Source organism: Nematolebias whitei, chromosome 19 (genome assembly GCF_014905685.2).
Source record: "Nematolebias whitei isolate Nwh7 chromosome 19, NemWhi1, whole genome shotgun sequence".
NCBI lineage: Eukaryota > Metazoa > Chordata > Actinopteri > Cyprinodontiformes > Rivulidae > Nematolebias > Nematolebias whitei.
Genome location: NC_056516.1, coordinates 21,298,988 through 21,314,393, shown reverse-complemented (window position 1 = coordinate 21,314,393; position 15,406 = coordinate 21,298,988). Strand labels below are relative to the sequence as shown.

At 37.1% G+C, this 15,406-nt stretch overlaps 1 protein-coding gene across 1 annotated transcript in view; it reads left to right on the top strand.

The window, feature by feature from the left end:
* The window catches only part of csmd2 (CUB and Sushi multiple domains 2), a 302,201-nt gene that overhangs the window by 53,569 nt on the left and 233,226 nt on the right, over nt 1–15,406 (top strand). The window contains exon 3 of the mRNA XM_037693663.1: nt 11,408–11,602. Coding sequence (XP_037549591.1) covers nt 11,408–11,602 — 195 coding nt within the window. The remainder of the gene's footprint in view (nt 1–11,407; nt 11,603–15,406) is intronic.

The window sequence follows — 15,406 nt, the reverse complement described above, 5'->3', positions numbered from 1 at the left end:
ATATATATATATATATATATATGTGTGTGTGTGTGTGTGTGTTTGTGGTAAATCCACAATGACACAAAGCTGTAACTGCATGGGTATTAACTTCTCACAAACATTTAAATCAATTTTTAATATTCCATTTGTAAAACTTGGCATATCTAACATTAGTTTGCTTGAATAATCACTGGCAGAAAAAAAAAAAAAAAAAAAGACACAGTGCATCTGAGCCATAATTCACCCTTTTCAGGGAAAAAAAATGAGGGCATCATTTAAATTGTGTGGAAAAAGCAGCACTTTCTGAAAGTGTTTTATTTTAAATTGTTCACATTGTTTCTTCCAGTGTTTTCTCAGATGGCTTGTTTAAAGAAGTGTTTTGTTTTCTGCACATTTTTAATCATTCATTTGTTTTAGTTTGTGAGTAATTTTCAGCAAATAAAAACAACATTTCTTGAGGGGAACAAAGACTTAACTGGTAGCAAGAACACACTCAGACTAAATGTGAGGGCTGAATTGCCATCATTACATTGAAAAGTGATAAATTGACTTTTTTTTTTTTTTTTTTTTTTTTATACAAGCATGACAAGCTAAATTATCTTGGTACATTTGTTGTGGAACAAATGTACTGATTTCTTTCAACCCCCATCGGTAGCTGATGAACTTGTTTCACCTCAATATATGTGAATGGTCATTTTGCTTATACTAAAGCACTTTTTACATGTGTTCCCTATTTAAACATGACACTTCTCAATAATGACATAACCCTATGGAAAACACTGATTCATTTTTTTTTCTAGATCTTACAAATAAAACAAATAACCTAACTTTGTGTATTCCTCACAGAACCAAAACATTTACACTAAAGCTGCGGTGGCACCGTTCATAGAGCTGCCTCCTCTCATAGGGGAGGATGTTGGATTAAATCCTTGCCTGGGACCTTTCTGGGTGGAGTTTACATGTTCTCTCCGTGCGTGTGTATGTTTAATTTAGTTTGTCATTCAGTACTTGGTACTGGGTACTCCGGTTTACTCCCACAGACAGAAAACATGCATGTTAGGCTAATTGATACCTCGGAATTGTCCCTAGGTGTGAGTGAGATAATGAATGGTTATTGCACAGGATTAATTTTACCTAGGGACCACATGTAATAAATAAATTACTTCCTAACATCGTCTTTTATGTGGCACATTCATCCGTGATAACCACAGCCTGAGATTTACCTGAGATTTAAGGACATCTTCCTGATATGATATTTACGCGCCACATATTGCATATAGCTGTATAGTAATATACAAAGTACAAACATAAGATTTTTTTATTTGATTTTATTTGATTTTATTTTTTGGTAACACACAGAGCAATTCATGATGTGAGCCTCCATTTGCATATTATTTTCCTCCTTCTCTTTAAACTTTTATTTTTTTTGGCAACCGTTACAGGTCGATAGTCTTTTGCTGGTCTGGGACACAAACGGTTATTTATGCTCTCCAACATAGCCTCCATTGCCAAAAGCAAATAAAAATGCGCCCAGGAAACAAACAAAAAATAAATAAATACATAACGCCTAATTATGTATTTTATCCCACCCATTTTTGTCCAAATCACAGAGATGCCTATTTGTATTGAATTAGTATTATCACAGGACCTCAGAGTTCAGCAAAACATAGTAGATAATTTGCGGGGGAGTTTTTACTTTACAAATTACTGACATGGCCAGTTCGCACGGAATTAACGACATAGACAAACTCCGTAATTATTACAAATAGCATGTGGTCCCTAGGTAAAACTAATCCCGTGCGAAAAGGGCTTATGTTTCCCTGAGTTGGTTTTGTGACTTGTCCAGTGTGTCTCCCGCCTTGTACAATAACTGCTGGATATGGGCACCAGTGACCCCCTGCTGCCTGGAAATGAAGAAGTGGGTAAAGATAATGGATGAATGAATACATTGAATTACACTATGGATAATTCAAGAAAAGACTGTTTGTGTTGTTAAGCTGAAGATTGACCGATTGCTGTCATCTGCTGAACAAAACGTTGCACCTCAATTGGGAGCCTTAGTACATGATTAGACATAGATTTTGTGTTTTCTTTATTGGACTGTTAATAACTCAGGAAATCATTTGCTAAAAGCTTGTGATGTGCCTTTACAAATTCTAAACATCCTCCAACCTGACTCCCCCACCACCACACACACACACGCACACACACACACACACATATATCCAGACACACTGAGTAGTGTATAATTTTCTCTCCTGAGTGGCATGGATCATTGATTCTGTTATTATAATTCTTCATTTAAGGAGAATCAGTGTTTTCCATACTTGGTTGCATTCTCACAATTTGGGCACAGATGGTAGAGAAACAGGCCAACTATGTCAGAATGATTTACTGGAAAGAAAAAAAAAATCAACAGTGGGGTGTAAAAATAAACCTTATTTCACTGACTGCTTAGAATTAAAGAAATGCCTTCACGCGCTCCAAAGGAACTGGACTTTTGACGAATGATGTTTGATCCTTGGGTTGATGTGTGTTCCACACTGTGTGTGGATGACAAGATCTTGCTAGGGATCACCATGCAAATGTGCCCTCCCTTAAGTATAAAGTGAAGACACGCCTGTTTGTTTAGTGAACATTTCTTTCCCTACATTTGGCGTTGTGCTGCAGTCAGTTTCAAACCCTTATACACATCACTATTCAGTGCTATGAAGCAGACATGGAAAGAAATTAGGGTGGTCAAAGAAAGGAAAGGGCAAGTGTTTTCAGGCTAATTGTATGTCAAAACATGTATTTGTAATATGCAAAAATGGGGTTGGGATATTTAAAGAGAATTGGCAGATTATTTGGTTAGGACCATGTTTTAGCATTCATCAAATGCATAGATCTTAAAAATTGATTGGCACAAATTTTTAAAATTGTACACTGAACTTGTGACAATGTACAGTAAATATTGTCTGGCAGGTTATGTAGTGATTTTAACATCCACATTTAAAAGTAGTTTAAAAAACACAAACAAAATTAGATTTTAATGTATTTTATTTATTTCTCGTATTCCTGTAAAATCCATCTATCCATCCATTTTCTTTACCCGTTTATTCCATTTGGGATCACGGGGGTCGCCGGTGCCCATGTCCAGCAATCACTGTGCGAGGGCCGGGGTACACCCTGGACGGGTCGCAAGTCCATCACAGGGACACATAGAGACAAACGAGACAAACAACCATTCACTCTCTCTCTCACCTAGGGACAATTTAGAGTTACCAATCAGCCCAACATGCATGTTTTTGGTCTGTGGGAGGAAACCGAAGTACCCAGAGAAAACCCACGCATGCACGGAGAGAACATGCAAACTCCACCCAGAAGGCCCCTGGACCGGGGTTTGAACCAGGGACCTGCTCGCTGAGAGGCAGCAGATCTACCAGTTGCGCCACCGTGCTGCCCTCCTGTAAAATCGATTTATAAAATATATATTTTTAATCAATAATAAGGTAAAACATCTTTGTTTTCTTTTCCTTAAATGGATGACATCTTAATGTAAAAAAGACGTATGAATGTGGTTAAGTCTACTTTTCTACATCAACACTTCATCTTCCTCAATGTCCGCTCTTATGGGCCTTTACAGTTTCCAAGGCAACGTACAGAATGCAGGAAAGATGAGTGGCTGAGAAAATGGCCTAAGCATGTAGGAAAACAAGATAAAATACTTGAAGACATTTTACTTTCTGCTCCTATTGCACAAGCGATGGACAGCAGGATAGGTCCTCCTGTCATTACGTCAGAGCTGTTTGTGTTAACCCACACTGTGTATACTTTAATACCAGGTCTCTCTGTAAATGAGTCCATGTGACTAACATGTATAAATAAAGTTTGAATGAATGAAAATAAAAACAGGTATTGATGATTTTCTCCAAATTTGGCATTGCTCTGAGGGTGATTATATTTATTTAAATAAATACATTTTTTGAATGTAAACAAAACCCAACAAACAAATAAATACATTTTACAAAAAAAAAGTTCAATAAAATACACTATTATTTTTATTTTATTATTATTTTAAAAAGGTGGGAACATAATGTTCCAAGATTTCATTGTAAAAATCAATACTACTGCTTCACTGTACAGTTCACTGTACCATGAGTACACAATTTTGTTTCACCACATGTACCACATGAGGTGCGAATGACGATAAAGTACCTTGACTTGATTTGACTTGACTTTGAGTAAGCAATATATCTGTTCTAGACATTCTATAACTAATAATTGCCTTTATACCGCATGCGGAAACATTTGGACACATTTCTTTATATCTTTCTTTTTTAATTCACTGAGATGGTTTTAATTACTTTGGCAATTTTTCTCATTTTGCCTGTTCTGGGTAGTTTTTAATTAAAAGAATGAGTCAATGTTTTAAATTAACTAACACTTTCATTCTATTTTATCTAGCTTTCAACCACTTAGATTACCGATAAACCAATTATTGACATTCATCATGTGGTTGCAATATGTGTTGTTTTAATTTGTATGTTTATTTATTTATTTGTCACTGTATATTTTAGTAGACAACATGACCATTACTGATATTGGTGCTTTTTATGTTATTTTTGTTTGTTTTTCCACTGCTATTGAGGCAAATGTATCAAATGAACTGTGTCAGTGCAGAACAACAATGCACATTTTAGTATTACTTGTATATAAAACTCACTCACAAAAAAAACAAAAAACTGCTATAAAGTATATCAAACAGTTGGTACAGACATACGTCTCAGAAGTCATACAGGATATAGATAGTAAAATATCAACAAAGTCTAGGCTGTACACATATACTCTGATCTTTCCTCCCATATTCCCCAAACCCTATTTCTCATCTGTCTTCTGGATTTCCTTGAAGCCTCTGATGCTCCCTTATCCCTCTTATTTTATTCTCAAATAAAGTATAGTGAATGTCTACTGAATAGCACATTATTCCATTTTAGACATAGTGGAGCTGCCATCAATACTAAATAAGTTTCCCTTCACACCTCAATAGCTTCCACAGAGCATCTGGCCCCTTACTCCACCCAAAAGTGTGTGTGTGTGTGTGTGTATGATATATTAGAATATCTAGAGATAAGTTGGGGATGTATTTGCATGCATGAAACATGGACTAGCTGCACAGGCAGGTGCACTTGATGCACATATAGGGGACACTCGAAGTTCAGCTTCATTTTAAGATCATATTTTTCTTTTTCCTTTCTAATTTTCCACTCTTTTTTTTTTATACCTACATTACTTTTTTCACTGTCTTAAATTTAGTTAGTATTTATTGAAGCATGACAATACATGACAGTGTAGCGACATATGTATGATCAGGTATTTTGAAGTTCTAGCATTCTTGATTCATGTTAGGAACTCCTTCTTTCTTACAATGCAAAGTTGTTGAAAGTGCACATGCAATTTGTCACATTTAAATGTAATATGATCAGGTACTAATCAACCAAAGTAAGAAAAAAATACAAACTGATGAAAGCTGTAATGTTCCAGTAGATACAGTATATGCAATAGGAAAAAAGTGAACCTCTTGAATTGAAAGACAGTGTTTTTATGTATTTATTTTTTTCAATTCACTAACTCTCTAAACCAAAAGTGATGGAATCTGTCAGCTTTTTGTCCAGCCTATATGTAGGGAGCAGCAGACATTGATTAAATTGCTGCTCGACAAAGCAGAAGCTGCTTATTGAGCTAATGCACCTGTGTGTTTGGATCGATTTTGCAATGTCACTTCCAAATGCATAGCATGAAAATGTAGGGTGCATCAAAAAGCAACATAAATTGATTAGAGAGAGTGAGAAGTTTGGCAAGAAAGAAAAGATTTTAACGAGAATGTGTAGAAATATCAAAGAAAGTAAAGGTCGCAATAAAGAGTGATAAAACAGGAGCCACACACAAAGTTAAATCGGCTTAAAACAAAATATATTTGTAACATTAAAGGGTAAATTGTATCATCTGGACCCGTTTCTTTAAGTGAGAAAATGTATCACAAAGGTTAACAATGAAGCTACATAATCAGCGAGATTTAGACAATATGCATACCTAAATTCTCCATCTGATGCCTTTCTACAGCAATTCATGCAAATAATCTCTTTTTTATCAAGCTTTCTTTACAAAGACTGTATTTTACTGCAAATTCATAGGATAGTGTTCAAGGGTATATAACCTTTCCGTTTCCCTGCAAATGATAGGGTGACAAATTGAAGAACAGACTTGACAACCACAAAGACAAAGCATCAGTCTTACTGAGGTCAAAAGTCTTCCCGCAGGAGACAAGCTTCATAGTGTCTCCTTCTACGCCGTCCTTTGTCCTAGGCACCATGTGAGCCAGGGTGATGAGAATAAAGAATTGAAATGAACTGATGATATAAGGGATGGATGATGTGATGGATGGCACACTGCCTTGATCTTGCACTGTGTCTTCCGAGTCAGCTTGAAGGCACTTTTGTGCATTTGTATTATGCTACAGTTGGCCAATATGTGCTATAGTAGGAGCTGGAGTGATGTAGCAGGACATCATTTGCTTCTTCAGCAGTGGAAGTGCTTAACAAATCCAGGCCTCAGGACAGGCAATATTGAAGTATCCCATCTTTTTGACATATGGACATGCCATAAAGAGGACCTCAAGGCTGCTGTTGTTGAGCTGGACCTGCGGGCTCGAGAACGGTGTCATCAGAAGGCAGGAAAGAAGAACCATTCTTCTCTTAACAAGCAGGAAAATATAAATATTAATTAATTCAACCTTTATTTAAACAGATTAGTCCCATTGAGCCACGAGGACTCATTTATAGTACAAGAGAGACCTGAAATATTGCATACTGCTATTGTAAATGACTTCATGTAAACCATATAGAACATTTTATTATGATGTATGAAAATGTGTAATAATAATAATAATATTGACCAAGTAAGCACATGCAGAATTATATGTTGCTAGAGGTAACTATAATTTATTCCCTATTTTCAAGTCTAACAAGCCATACTTCACACGTTGATGAATAGGTTGCTTGGTTTTTTATACTTTGTATTTGAAGGCCTGGTTATTTGACTGTGTGCGTAAGACTCTGCTGCAGCCAGTGGAGATGTCAAACAATAACTATTATGCTTTGAGCCATGTTCTAATGCATAATGATAACAAACAAAAATTGGATTTTTAAGAAGTACATTTTCTTTTATGTATCTTCTTCCTGCATTTATCTTTTTCTTTACATCAAATAAATACATGAACCTAAATGTGTTATGTATATTATTCTAAATACTTCAATGTTCGTTGTTCTTTTTTATACTGCTGAATTAGCTGATATAGACACATTTTAATGATCTGCTCTATTACTTTATAAAAAATGTATTTTGCTACAGGAAAAAAAAAATACCATTGAGAAGCAGCTGCACCACTTTTAGGCACTTTTCTAAGCAACTGATAAGCTGAAGCGAAGGGAATAACAAGAATATTGATAAATCACATAAAAGCTGAAGAAAATATAGTTGCCAGCTCTGCGCTGCAGGCATAGTCCTGTTTGGGGGATTGGACATGTAATGACTCCATTAAACCTAATTTACTGCCAAAACTCTACCAGAAATGAAGTGTGACGGGGATGATTTATAAATGCATGCACACATACTATTACACATGCCCATATTGCAACTGCATGTCTACTTGAGCTTCTCTAGTCCAATAATGTTTTGGGGTTTGGTTAGTTTTAAGGCATTCAAATCACTCTGCCAAATGTTCCTCATTTTCATCTATCCATCAATATCATGTGCAGTAATTACTAAACCTTCTCCTTCCACAAGTCTGTATTCATAGTCAGGGGATTTTGCACAAACTGGAAATGGAGAATCTGATTTGTCATGCTAATCAAATAAAGAGTGTAACTAATACTATTAATAACCACTCTGTTCCATTTATATATGCCAGAAATATAGCAAGAAGAGAGCTTATACAATCTAAGGGCCTGGCCACTAATACAAATAAACAGAATGCATTAGTAATAATGTTGTTTGTCACACTTTGTTATTGAGAGGTCAAGAGAAAGTTATCTATTTTATTCCCTCAACAAACTCTTATTTCATTTTACCCATGTGTACCCTCCCCTCATCAACATAGTGCATAGACTTAAGAGTAATGGGAATAAGCAGGTACTTGTATGGATAAATCCCAAACCCCTTGTCACCATGCTGTTGCATTTAAGCTTTGGTCCTGGCAGCTAATATGCTAATCTGTGTCCTTGAGCCTGTGCTGATCTGGTGGTGATGAAACACAAGCCGTAACAAGGTAGCCTTGGTGGATAAAAAATAAAGGCTACAGCACAGTGGAGCTTGAAAATGACAACTCACTTTATCAATATAAATCAGATTAGGCCAGAGGGAAAGTACCCAAGTACTAACCAGGTACTTTAAAAAGCAAATCAGCACTGAGTCATTTAGGGTATCCTTGGTGTGTGAGCAGGTGTTCTGGCTTCAACAGATGATGGAAAACACCTGCTATGAATTCACTGATGGTATAGCAGGAAGTACACTGTGCAGCTGGAGTCATCAGCCCTAAGTTAGTTGCTTGTGTTTCTTTTTACATTTTAAGAATCTCTGAAGGAAAAAAAAAAAGTGTTTGCAGATGACCAAATAAGAATTTGTCACATATTTCCTGTTGGGGGCTGCACACTGGTACAGTTGGTAGATCTGTCGCTTCTCAGAGAGAACGTTGTGGATCAAATCCCAGCTGGGGGGCCTTTCTGGGTGGAGTTTGCATGTTCTTTCCGTGCATGAGTGAGTTTTCTCCGGGTACTCCAGTTTCCTCCCACAGACCAAAAACATGCATGTTAGGCTGAATAGATGAATTGTCCCTAGGTGTGAGTGAGAGAGTGAATGGTTGTTTGTCTCATTTGTCTCTATGCGTCCCTCTGAAGGACTGGAGACCTGTCTAGGGTGTCCCCTGCCTCTCGCACAGGGATAGCTGGACATGGGCACCAGTGACCCCCACAAACTGAAAAGGAAAAGGCAGGTAAAGATAATGTGATGGATGGATGGATGGATGGATGGATGGATGGATGATGGATGGATGGATGGATGGATGGATGGATGGATGGATGGATGGATGGATGGATGGATGGATGGATGGATGGATGGATGGATGGATGGATGGATGGATTCCTTTGTTTTCAGAATGTTGCATTACATTCATAAATGATATGCTTGCCACCTGTCAGAGGGTTTATAATTGGGACTGGTTGAACATAAACTTCACAAACCTGTTTTTCTTTATTCTTTTTTTTTATCAGAGAACAAAGCAAAACATAAATAAAAATGGGTTGCACTATTTTTTTTTTCATTGCTGGTTAATTCCATAGCTCAAAAATTGTGCATTCTGAAAAAAAAAAAATATATAAAAAATAACAAACTGTTGAAAGAACCCCAAGTACTTTTGTGAAGTTCTACTTTTGGTTTCCAAAACATTGCTTTAGGGCTTTAGTGCTTTAGCTTGTGACATGCATTTGTTCAAAATTTCACGAGAAATAATTAAATGGAGATTATTTCAAACTGTCTGTACGAGCCACATTTAATGTATAACTACAAAGTACTATCTCTACTATCTGTACTACTACTGTATTTGTAGTGTCTCTCAATTATTCATTTTTTTTATGTCATTGTATTGGGCCAACATGGCTATCTACAGTTATAATTCTCTGACCAGTTAATTTATGACCTGTTGCCATCACTCATATCATAGTAGTGAAATTAGTGAAATAAATGCTTAGGTTGCACACCCCCAATTCTTTAAGTGTTTGATATGCAATATCACTGGTAATGCCACTTTAATTGGTGATATGTGACTTATCTGTGCTGTTGATTATCTATGCTGCTGATCCCATGCTGCTGATTATGTAATGCTGCTGATTATCTTATGCTGCTGTACTCATTCATACCTTTCTGCTTACCATAGACTCATGTTCGGGCTGCTGTTGTTATGTCGTATTGTTTTACATTATTAGTGTTTAGTGTATAGCTTAGATCTTTTAGCGTACCGTTTGTTGTTCGGTTAGCGTATATCTTAGTTTATATCTTAGGTCGTTATATACCGTTTCTTTTTACACTTTATATTTTTGCTATTTTGGGGTGTAACTGGGACCATGAGTACATAATTTTGTTCCACCTCGTGTACCAAATGTGATGTGATTGACAATACAATTGACTTGAACTTGATGATTTAATTCCAGCTCAGCTCATCTGTTTTGTTCAGCATGAAGCAGAATTCTTAACAAATAAACCAAAGTGATGAACCATATACTCTGATACTTTTCAAACACCATGCTTGTGTGTGTGTGTGTTTTCTTTCTTTCTTTTTCTGATATAATTGATGACCTTGTTCTGAGAGCTGGGTATAAACTCAAGAAACACTTTATAGATACGTTGACTGACCTTGTCATCAGGTGAATTTAATAATTAAATTGTATAGTACTCATTATAACGTATAGTAAAATAGAGAATTACATTTTTCAGTAAATACCTTTAATAGTTTTACAGGCAGAGAAAATAATGTTTGCTAGTGAATTGTTGAACTAAATTTAACAAAAAACAAAAAACAAGCAAAAAAAAAAATGAATGTGTATCCAGTACCATGTTGTTATTGAGTAGTGTTGATGTGTTTTGTTTGTTTGTAGTTTTTTTTTTTAATTGTTGTTTGTTTGCTTTTTACTCTGGCTTCTATTCAACCCTCTCCCAGTGGAGGAACTGGAGTTTTTTCTAAATTCCAGCACACATTAAGGTTTGGTCCCTGAACATGTGTTTGGAACCAGTCCTTTCATCATGGTGACAGAATACATGTAAAGCTGTGACACATTTTTGGTCACTGGTCAGAATCATTGGGTTTTATTAACTCCAGTGCAACAGTATAATCAATTAGCTACCACACATACAGGTGTATTATATACTAAATCCTAATGTGGTTGTATTGAAGAGGAAGGCAATGCTTCATTATATCTTTTACCCACACATACAGGCTGAAGCTGGAAGGTTCAGTGCTGAGATTGACTGAATAGCTTGATTTTCATAAAAATACAATCAAGTGAGTTGTATATGTGTGCATATTGTTGTACTTACACGTGCAATACCTGCAAGCATTTCAGAGTGTTCAGTCTGATCAGCTCTTCCTTTAACAATAATAAACGTATAATTAATAAAAAAAGTTCATACAAATTAAATAGATTGACAGTTTATCAGTAGTTCTAAAGTTGCTAATTTACTGAAATGATGTATTTAGTAACACAACAGGTCGGTAAATTTTCAATGGACAGCATTCTTGAGTCACAACTTGTTAAGAATAAATTATACAGTGCCACCCATTTCAGGATGAACTACCTTTCTAATTTTTTTATTTTTATTATCTCCCTTTTCTCTCCAGCTTTGCCCAGTTATACTTGTGGTAATCCTGGACAGCTAATAAATGGCCACCAGCAGGGGTCCAGTTTCAATATTGGGGATAAAATACGCTACAGCTGCAGTCCCGGCTATATGCTGGAGGGTCACACCATCCTGTCCTGCCTCGCCACTTCAACGGGTACTGCAGCTTGGGATTTTCCACTTCCCTACTGCAGAGGTAAGTAGAATAAACATAATTAGTCCTGCTGTTGTAAAAACTGTTTAACATCACTAAATCTATGGTCAATAGTTAAAAGACAAATCCTTGTTCTAAATATGTCTGAATATGATTTTTAAAACTTGAAAATGCCAATGTTACAGAAGTATATACTGGTATGTTAAATTAACTAATGCTATGCTTTTTAACTTGTGATGCAAGTACCACTAGTAGTATCCAAAAGCCATCTTGTAGTACACAGAATGACTTTTGGAATTATTCATCATAAAGTTAGAAAACAACTAATTAACAATGAGAAGCTGAATGTGATGCAAAAGCAAAAGGCAGAGAGGGTCAACAAGACGAATGGGTTTAAGCAAATTATACCCCTGACTTAAAATAAAACAATTGAAAAAAGGAATGCAGTAAGAAAAGCAAAACAAAATACTGCACAGTGATGTAGATGATGGTGAACCAGTGTACTAGTTGAGCATTGTCATCTATATAATCTGTCATCAAAAGGGCCCAAATCAATGAAGAAATCTGGTTAAGAATATTGTTTTAATTAAACAATGTTCAGGCAGGTCATCTGGACAGTTTCAGTTTTGTTTTTTTGCTGAGACATTTTCATCCTTCATCCAAAGGACTTCTTCAATCTGAGGAGTCACCAACAAATGGATTCCCACAAACAACTCATTCTTATAGTGAAAAAAAAAATGTTGGTGATGGCTGCCGGGGCCCTCCCTCTCTCCCCTTTTCAACTCCTCTGAGGCAGCCATGCCAAAGTGGTTCAAAACACCAAACACTAAAACACCAAACTTTTTTTTTTTTTTTTTTCCCACTATGAGAGTGTGCTGTTTGTCAGAATCAGCTTGTGAAGTTTGAAACATAGTGAAGGACGAAACGTCTCAGCAAAAAAATAAACCGTCCAGGTGACCTGACTGAACATTGTTGGATTTTTACCTGGATTATTTAGCATGAACTTTGGTATTGTTTTCATTTATGTATTTTTCTATATTTGGAGCAGAGGGATAGCCAAATATTTGGTTGTGCTCTCAGCACCAAATCCACGTAACTGCCACATTTTAAGCCACGCCCATCAACAAGGGTTAGACATTAGGCCACTTATAAGATATACATTTAATACAAATTGGATATATGGATCTTTGAAGGGAACCAAATCTTTAGGATCCATTTTCTTCACAGAGCCATTCAACTTTTGAATGACAGTGTCATGATCAGGGCCATACCCCATGTTCTGTCAAGTGCAAAACCCCCTCCACACCCCTCCTCTCACCTCCTGGTCTGCTAGAAACAGCTCTTTACTGTCTGAAACTTTGTTCTTAGATGTTCAAATGATCTGGCTTGTTTGTGAACGTCTCATCTCTACAATATGAGCTTGTTCTGCTGTTTTATAATGTGCCATTGTGTGTGTGTGGGGGGGGGGGGGAGGGGGGCTTAAAGACCCAAGAGGTCATACTCATGTAAAATGTAGTACTGGTTTTGTACTTTTATGTTATTTCTTAACTCTTTGTATATTATAAATAGGCAACAATTTCCCAACATTTCAACTTACATTATCAACTTTTTTTTGTTGTTCACCAGCTGATGAAATTCATCTCCCAGTACAGACACAATTATACATATTTACAACATTGGCTGTGTTCCTACTGATATCTTATTTACTGTGTCAGGACCTCATGTGTTTTCTCCCTGTCAGGTGCTTGGGCCAGTTGTCCTACCCTCAGAGTTAGCATGCACCCCTGTGGCACAGACACCTGCTAGTGTGTGCTGCCTGACCCAACATGACACGGTTTTTAAGAATAGTTCTATGTAAGCAAAAATGACTCGGGGGATAATTTTACATAATTTATCAGGGTACAAATGTGAATTCTAACTAAACTGAAACAGATGCACATGCCTTAGTCATGTGAGCTTGTGTGCATGTGAATGTCCATTTGCTGTTTTGTGTGCAACTGTGCATGTGTGTGTCCCCTTAGATCCATGTGGCCATTGGTTTGTGTCAGTGTGCCTGCTGAGCAGCCCGCTGAGACACTATGCCATCTGTAGCCAGGCTGGGAGTCAGGAAGCCCACAAAGGAGCACACATGGCTGTGCACCATGAGCCAGAACAACCCCATCCCCAGCACATGCACATAACATACACAAGACTGTACTATAAGATCAAAGTGGTATAATATTGTGTGGGCATCAGGAAATGTATGTCTTAATAACTATGTTTATGCTAAGAAACTATCAAAGAGCTATGACATCATTCAGTGTTTTAGGCATAAATAACCACTATTGCTGTTCTGACCAATTTTCAGCTTCCATTGTTCTCCGTAATAGCTACCTAGTCTATTTTGAAAAATAAATAAAAAAATAAAAAAGGCTCAAGGACTCAGGAATGTGATTATGCCACCTTTTCAGCTGAAATTACATGCCGACAAGTTTTAGAAATGTGCAAGTTGGCTGTGATTAATTGAGGTCCTCTGGTGCCCACATAAAAGTCAACTTTTACACCTGAGTGCTCCTTCATAATGTGCAAGTGTATTGTTAATGTCACTCCAATTATATTGGCTGCCCATATGTGGGGGGTGCTCCAACTTTACTTTTGGAGCAGGAAGGACATTTTTGGCATTGTCACCACTTCGGACTCAGGAGAGTGCTGATGTGCCAGCACTGCTGAGCCAAAGATGATAACCACCCATAGATGGCACAAATAATGCTTACATGATCTGTGTCATTCTCATCAATATGTTTTCTTATGAGTGAAACACATTAACTCTAATCCGTTCTAGAAAATAAGCTGAGTTTTCTTTCCATTGTTCTTCTACACAATTTCCTTTTAAAATGTTACTGTATGCTGTTGTTTATAATCTATTACATGTTTGTTTTTGTCCTTCCTGCTATGTGCATGTATACAGTGTCTTGAAAAAAGTTTGCAAACCCTTTGCACATCTCCACATTTTTATGACATAACTATAGACGTCTAAATATTTTACCAGGCAATTTATTTGACACACCCATCCATCCATCCATCCATTATCTTTACCCGCTTATTCCATTTTGGGTCACGGGGGTCGCTGGTGCCCATGTCCAGCAATCACTGTGCGAGGGGCGGGGTACACCCTGGACGGGTCGCAAGTCCATCACAGGAACATAGAGACAAACGAGACAAACAACCATTCACTCTCTCACTCACACCTAGGGACAATTTAGAGTTACCAATCAGACTAACATGCATGTTTTTGGTCTGTGGGAGGAAACCGGAGCACCCGGAGAAAACCCACGCATGCACGGAGAGAACATGCAAACTCCACCCAGAAAGGCCCCTGGACCGGGGTTTGAACCAAGGACCTGCTCGCTGAGAGGCAGCAGCTCTAACAGTTGCGCCACCGTGCTGCCCATTTGACACACCAACATAACATATTTTATATTAAATTGAATGGTAAATGGACTGCACTTATTTAACACCTGTCATTCTAATCAAGATACTCAAAGTTCTTTACAACAAAATCTGTGCCCTCATTTACCCATTCATACAGCACTCTACACGATCTCTAGAAAGATAATCTGAACAAATCATTCTATAGAGACTAATCAGTGCTTTACATCACATTCATACACCAATAGGAGACAAATCAGATGCAATGAGGGGTTCAGTGTCGTGCTCATGGATAATTCAACATATAACTACTGGTGGAATCAACCCCCCAACTCTTCCACTGCAGGACAACTGCTCTAAACAATCAGCCACATCTGCCCCCTATGTAGTAGTGACCTGGAAATGACATACACATTATTATCATTATTATTATTAATA